General features: G+C 49.3%; 1 protein-coding gene across 1 annotated transcript in view; it reads right to left on the bottom strand.

Moving 5' to 3' along the window:
* Positions 1-5,132: 5,132 nt before the first annotated feature.
* The window catches only part of FAIM (Fas apoptotic inhibitory molecule), a 108,916-nt gene continuing 106,178 nt past the window's right edge, over positions 5,133-7,870 (bottom strand). The window contains exon 5 of the mRNA XM_085647494.1: positions 5,133-5,419. Within this exon, the coding sequence (XP_085503620.1) occupies positions 5,270-5,419 (150 nt within the window). The 3' untranslated portion in view covers positions 5,133-5,269. The remainder of the gene's footprint in view (positions 5,420-7,870) is intronic.

Genomic DNA, 7,870 nt, shown 5'->3' with positions numbered 1-7,870 from the left:
AGATTGTTTTCTTCCGCCATTGGGGTCAGACATGCGGGAACTCTGCTCCAAAGTTAAAGCATAATATGCACTGGATTATTTTTTTTTTTTCTTGGTGCTGTTTCAGGTTCTGCAGGTCACTCTTACACTCAGACGATGAAAGCAACAATAGGGTATCAAGAAAGCTTCCATTTGTACCAACAGGAATCGAAAGTTGAAGCCAGACATACCTAGATACATCGTGGCCTCAAGACACTTTTTCCTTTGGAGTCGGTTGCGGCTTTGCTTGAGAATGCATGTAGGATCGCATTATAGAATGCACTCCATTCCATTTCGGTTTTAAGTGCAAAGCAAAATACCCCTGGGCCAAGCAACACGAGGTCTGCAACATCTGCCACTTCCTAGAGCATTCAGAGACATACTGCAAAGCCTGCCTCGCCTTCCGCTGCGAAAAACATTCAGGTACCGGAGGGAGAGAAGGTGGATGCATTACAAGGTACAGCGATTAAAGTTATCAGGAACGCCTGGCATTTTCTGGGCTTAGGAGATCCCCAGCACCGAGGAGGAAGAGGCAGGCCCATCCCACATTTCCCAGGACCAAATGCAAGAAGACTTACTCCCAGGCCTCCGACTTGGGGATGAAGTAGAACTCCTCGAACCAGCACTACAGGATGGACTGCTGGGCCAAAGACAAGGGTTACATGCTCATCAGCTGCACCTCAAGATCAGTCTTGAGACTCCAAACAACCAATGGCTGTGGCAGAGCACAGCTCTTCTAGGAGTTAAGCATGCAGCCGAAACAAGCATAAACCTTAGGATACCACACCTCCAGCCAGCCTACCCTGGACTTCTGACGTTGGTTTGATGTCGAGCAAAGCTCCAATCCTGCTTAATTGCCCACTCATTGCCAAGGTAGCGAAAAACCTTACGTGGCGCCGAAGCCATCACCAGCTTAGCCCCAAGATGTTGTCAAGCCCCACTTTCGGCCAAAGTCAATGCTGAAGATTCACCACAAATTAGCACCGAAGTGGGCGCCCGAAAACCCCTCAGAGGTCGGACAACTCAGAGCGGTAGAACTTCGGACAGCTGGTAGATGTCCTGGATAAAAACAAAAAAACTCTTAAGTCACCTGACATACAGGATCCTGACTGTAACCCAGATAGTCCTTACTACCCACAGTGCCCCTATGAGCAGCTCTTTAGGCCTCTGGAGCCAGGCGATCCCTGGTAGGATTTTGTAGTAGATCCACAGGATGACCATCATCTTAAGCAATATCCTGCTATACTACTGCATGTCTTGCATTACAACCGGCTGCCTAATGCTATCATGTCAAGATCCATCTTGTGGAAGATGAGGAAGACTTCCTTGTGGAAACGTCAAATAAAGAGGAGTTCATTCGAGGATTTCCCATGTTGAAGGGTGTGTTCGAGTCAACCAGTGATATATTTAAGGACCCATGTATGGCCAGGGTGGTGGCTCCCTACATAGAAAAGAAATATAAGCCTGCCCCATAAGATCGGGCTTACATTTGTGGACACATTGTCCTGGATTCCCCGGTGATGCACACTGCCATCGAGACAGCTTCTACACAGGCCACAGGGGATTCTCCTGTTAAAGAGTCCAAAAAGATTTATGCTGCAGGGATGGGGGTAGCACATGGGGGCAGCCACACAATTGTGAACTGCCATTTTGATGGGCCTCCTCTCCAGGTACGATCATTGCCATTGGGAGGAGATGAAGGAGCTCATAAAGTAGCTACTGGAGGATCACAGCAAAAGATGATGAGCTAGTCGTCAAGAGCAAAACAATTAGCAATCCTAATATTCATTGTACCCTAGATGTGGAAGACACAGCAGCAAGAGGGATCAACACTAGCTTTTGTCTTCGTAGCCATGTCAGGCTTAGGTTCCCGAGGTTTAGACCTGAGGTACAACAGCAGCTCTTGAATGTACCGTTTGATGGAGAGCATTTGTTCAGCTCTCATGTCGAACAGATGCTTGAGAAAATGAAAAAGGATGCAGACATAGCTAAGTCTTTGCGTGGTCTCCAGTGTCTGGTAACAAGAAAGGGTACTCAGAGTAGAGATCCCGTATCAGCAACACCAACATCTCTTTCCCGACTCCCAAGCGCCTCAGTCATTTCAAACAGGGGCCTATAGAAGAAATGGGCAGAAATAATTTCACATAGTCACCTTACAAGGTGTCATCCTGCTGCTATGCAAGGCAACTTCATGTCTGCACAGTATCTGAAAGATGCATACTTTCACATTCCTAAACACCCATTGCACACCCAGTACCTTCGTTTTGCAGTAAGTGGAAAATGCTACCAGTCAAGGTGATGCCCTTCCGAGTTACTACAGCTCCAGAGGTGTTTACAAAGTATCTAGCGTTCTCAGCAGCCTATCTGTGCAGAAGCGCCATTCATGTGTTTCCATATGTAGATGGCTAGCTGATAAAGAGCAGTAGCAAACAACGTCTAGCACATACTCAGTTAAGGGTGTCTACTTCACAACTTGGGTTTCACCATCAATGCAAAAATGTTGCATCTTAAGCCGCAACTAATTCAGCCCTTCCTCAGTTCCATTCTAAATGCAGAACATGAAAAGCATACCCTAACCAACAAAGGGTGATGGCATTCCAGCAGCTTCTGCTTCTTTTTCAGACACACCATCCCATCACTGTCTTCATTGCACTGAAACTGTTGGGAATGATGGCTTTGATCACAGCGAATGTACCACAGGCCAGATTACATGTGCACCCATTACAAGAGTGCCTCTCATGGCAGTGGTCGCAAGCGGAAGGGGATTGGGAGGATCTAGTGTTGGTAATGATCAGGGTCCAGCGTTCTCTCATGCGATGGAACAGCAACAACATTTTGCTAGCAGGCCCTTCCTAGACACCCTTACACATGTGACCATCACCACCGGTGTTTCTTGTGCGGTGGGGAGCTCACCTTCACCAGATGACAATTCAAGGCTCTTGGGCTTCTTAGCACTAGGACCATCACATCAACTACCTGCAGCTTTTAGCCATCAGTCTAGCCTCAAAGTATTTCTGAGAAGAAAATAGTACTCATAAAAACAGACATGACAGCCATGTTCTACATCCAGAAGCAGGGGGCACCCACTCCACCAGCTTTCTCAACTGGCACAGGATATCTGGTATTGGGCAACTCTTACCAACATTCACCTGTTGGGGAAGCCCCTGCCCGGAGTGAAGAACAATCTTGTGGACCTGCTTTGCAGGATGCATTCACAGGTCCACATGTGCATCCTGCCACAAGTCCTCCACAGCTGCTTCCCACGCCAGGACACTCCAACAATAGACCTGTTCACCATTCCCAAAACAAAATGCCAAAGCTTCAACGCATTATGAATGAACAAGTCAGGGTTCACATTTTCCTCCCATCCCAAATGTGGTGAGGAAGATGAGACAAGCGTGACAACCCTCATTCTAGTAGCACCAACCTGGGGAAAACAACCAGATAATCAATTCTCCTCAAAATGTCAACCAGTTCCCACAAGAAGCTCCCAATCAGAGCGGACCTTCTCACTCGGCACGGAGGTCAGATCAGACACCCAGGTCCAAATAGCTCCATCTGGCACTTGAGTTCCTAGAGTTTAATTAACCTCCCAGAGGAATTCATGGCTGTCCTATGGGAGGAGAAAACCCACTACTCGGCACCTGCCACATAGATATGTGGAACATGTTCATGCACTACTGTATTTCTAAACAATTAGATCTTGTTACTGCCCCTTTACAGGAGCTTGCTTCCTACCTTCTACCCCTTTGCAAGGCAGGTCTTGCTTACACTTCCATATGCTTATACTTATCAGCAGTCACAATGTACCTTCAAAACAGACTTCATTCATCTATTTCTAGGGTTCCTGTAACTAAAGTTTTCATAGTCGATTTAAAGAGTGTAAATCCCCCAAAGACACCTCCTGTGTCTGTCTAGTACCTTGTAGTTCTCATATAACTTATTGGCCTTCCCTTCGAGCCTCAGCACACTTGTGATATACAGTTCTTGTAGCAATCACCTCCCTCAGATGTATTAGTGAACTTCAAGCCTTTACAATACATGAACCATTGATTCAGGTTTATAAGGACAGGGTAGTTTTTCGTACCAACCCTAAATTGTCCGCCCAAGGTGGTCTCATCATTCCATATGAATCAAACTATTGCGCTACCTGTTTTTTCCCACAATAAGAATCTGTAGCTGACAGGGCATTTCACACTCTGGATGTTAAGAAAAAGCTAATCTTATCATAGCCTCCACCAAACCCCATAAGGGGTGTGTCATCTCTAAAGCTGGCATTGCTAGGTAGATAGTTAAAAATAATCATTCTGTGCTAAAGCCAAGCACACTCTTCTTGTGCCTCCAAGAACACACTCTACACATAAAAAGGGAGTCACATTTACCTTTTTAGGTAGCATCCCACTGCTGGATATCTACAAGGCTCCTACTTGGTCAACCACATGCCTTTACCAAGCACTACTGTGTGGATGTTTTAGCATGTCAAGCAGTTTTACTTGGCCAGATGGTATTGAGAACACTCTCAAAAAACATCTGCATCATCTGCTTGCTAGCCACCACTTTGGAGAGGGACTGCTTTGTAGTCTATGCTAAGCATGTCTATCTACAGCCACACGTGTTATGAACGGAAAATGTTACGTACCTTGTAACTATCCGTTCGTAGTATGTAGTGCTGTAGATTCATTTTCACCTACCCTCTTCCCGTAAGCCAGTGACGATTACAGATATTCTATGCCTCTTCATTTATTCACTTTATTAAACACAACGCACTCTCTCTTCAACACTACACAACATTCCACTTCCAGTATTCACCCGCTGAGTGGATAGCAATCTGAGGTGGAGCCCATGTACTGGTACATTCTGGATTAACGGACGATCCACAACAGGTCATGTGACTCAAAGTTTTTAGAAGAAAAACTGTTGCAAACATCTGGGCCCAACACTAGATGGTAAAAGTTGGTATGCAGAGCATTTGAATTTACAGCACTACACACTATAAACAGGTGGTTACATGGTAAGTACCATTTGTATCTTAACTGTTTATATGTGATACATTTTTACATGCACGTTACACAATACTCTATGTAATCCAATGAAATATCAAACTGGATTATTTTAAAAAAGGTATTTTATTGGCTCATTGATCTAGAAAATAAAAACATGACTGAATTGTAGGTGAAGGCTAATCATAAGTACATTAATTCGAATAAATATTAACAATTGTTTCCCCCCCCTAGAAAGTACATAAAAAGAGCTATTCGGCGGTTTCTGGAATCTCCTTGTCATCCACAATGAGTGTGTGAATGATTCCTTCTCTTCGTTTTCCGCTGCTAACGGCTTTAATGCAACAGTCGTGATTTCCAATGCTGAAATGTGTCTCTGTGCCATCCTCTACAAATTCACCCTAAAGAAAGAAAAAACAGAAAATGTATTGGGGCGAACCTTACCCGTTTCTAATGCAAGAACATGATTTCCAAGATGGCGGTTTACACATGGTCCTGATTCCCAACAAGTATGTTTTAACGTCCCTATGATTCCGAATCAGTGCAAGAAAGAACATTTTTAATCGTGTCTTAAGAAGTTTGTCAGTTTTGCTGTGATCATGACGGACTAGCAAACGTTAAACACACTCAATAATTCACATTTAAAATACGCACCCAAAGATATGAAAATAGTTTCATGTTCATGTCAGTAAGAATCTAATGATGTCAGAATGTTAAGGCGCTCACAACATCATAAAGCATCCCCTTATACAGATTTGCGGACAAATAATGGCAAGACACAAGGCTGTTGACGTCTGAGGACACCAGTATTGGGAAGAGTATGGTATTACTTACCAAAATCCAATCTCTGCAGTTGGTACCATTTTGCCTGACCATGTTTAAATCCACTCTAGTGATCCTTATGAGTTTTCCTAATATTATACGGATAGAAAGGCTGAAGCCAGGCAGAACATTTCCAATGCAAACAAATTGTCACCTAGCCCTCCACGTAAAAAGGTTGGACAAGCATGTTCTAGCACTTTCTGTGAGTTATATACTACCCTAAACACTGAAGGTAAGGCCATTTTTATCCCATGGACTGGAGATCAACAATCCTCAGCAAACGTCAGATCTCTTGTGTTTCCCATGAATCGAGGTCCCCATGCTCTTGTCACAGAATTTAGGTGGCAGAAAAGTGATTAAAATGTATCTAATGGGGGGGCGTGGTCTCGCCGGGCATGGAGTGAGACGCACGCTGCTTCTGCTCCGGGCTGTCGCTGTGTTTTAATGCCTGCAACTGCGGAGTAGCGACTGAGGCAGGGCTTGAATCGGCACCCACGGGCGGCGGAGTGCGGGGGGCGCCCGCTGAGAGCTGCTTGACGTCCGGTGACTGGGGCCAACGGCTTAGAAGGCCGCGGGGAGACTGGAGATTGCTGTGCTGCCCGCCATTTTGCCTGCCGCCCGAGCGCCTGTCCCCACCGCGCCAGGGAGACCTCGCAGCCGCGTGGGCCGAGCCGGAGTCGCCTGGTGAGCCGGGGAGGCCGGGACGGCCCAGACCTACAGCGTACCTTGGGCTACAGGGACCGTGGACCTCGGGGACGTCGGGCCGGGGCGGCGGCCGCCATTTCCCACTGGCAGAGGCCCCGGCGAGCGGAGGAGACCGGGAGACGGAAGCGGCTGCCTGAGGCACTACGTACCGGTAGGGGACAGCGAAGTGACTGTGTGGCGGCGGCGGAAGCACCGGACGGCGGTCCACGCGTGGCGCTTCCCGGCTGGATCCTGAGTGCCTGGTGCCGGGGGCGGAGAGGCTGGCCGCCATCTTGAGTGCTGGTCGCGGCTGGCGCCTGGTGGCGAGGACGGCGCCGGGGGAGGCTTCAGGCGAGTCCCGGCGGATGAGGTGAGGGGCCCCAGGACTGGCTGGTGGTGACCTACGGGCCGTGCCCTTGGGCCCTGGATTTGCGGGGCGACTGGCCCGGAGGATCCCTGCGGGTGCCCTCTGCTGCGGAGTGTGGGCCTGCCCCCCTGTCGCGCGGGACCTACTGATCACCCCGCTAGTGGAGACTGCTGGGGGCTTTGGGCCCCGGAACGCACTCGCGCGCTTCTGCCCCGCCTGCTCAGCCCCTGGGGACCGGTCAGCACAGGGCGGGAGCCCTTGGAAAGCCGGGGGAAGCGCTGAAAGACGACACCACCCGCTGCGGAGGGAGTCCCTCTGGGGGTGCTTGCAACCTCCCCGAGTACTGACGGGGCCGGGTCTGGTCCGGGGGCCGCCTTGGGGTGTGGTGGGCCCCTGAACGTGGACGCAGGACTCGGGGGCTCCTCTGGCGGGCCCGTGCCTTGAGGCGTCAGCGTGGACTCTGGGGTGCGGGGTGCTGCAGCCGCCTGCGCGAGGGGAACAACCCTGCAGCATTCACGACATGACCCGCACGAAAGCAGTCCCTGGAGGGGGGCCCGTCGCTGTCGAGCTCACAAGCATCTCCCCTCAGAGGGGGGACACCCCTTGTTGAAGTCAGTCTTAGTGTTGAGTGGACTCTCTGTCGGATCGGCCTGTGGCCCATCAGGAGGATTCTGCTTGCCTGCCCTTGGCGCTTCAGCTGACTGCGAGCTTTTGCCTGATGCTGGAACTTCATCTTTCATGAGGAGGCGGCGGCCCGGAGCGGGCCCTTGTGATTTGGTCTCCTGGTCAGGCGATGACGAACCCCCACGCCTATCCATGGGAGAGTGACATCTCCGGGACAGCTTGTGCCGTAGTGCCTGGCTTCTCCCTGGACTGGAATAGGATAAGTTGGCCATGTTGGCCGTCTACGAGTTTACATTGTTTCCTTTGGCCCCTTTCCTCCCCCTTCCTTCCCTTCCCTTTGGTACCCTTTCGGCGG

The sequence above is a fragment of the Triturus cristatus genome, chromosome 3_2 (assembly GCF_964204655.1).
Source record: "Triturus cristatus chromosome 3_2, aTriCri1.1, whole genome shotgun sequence".
Taxonomy (NCBI): Eukaryota; Metazoa; Chordata; class Amphibia; order Caudata; family Salamandridae; genus Triturus; species Triturus cristatus.
The sequence above is the reverse complement of the archived record's forward strand: the minus strand, read 5'-3'. Positions and strand labels throughout refer to the sequence as shown.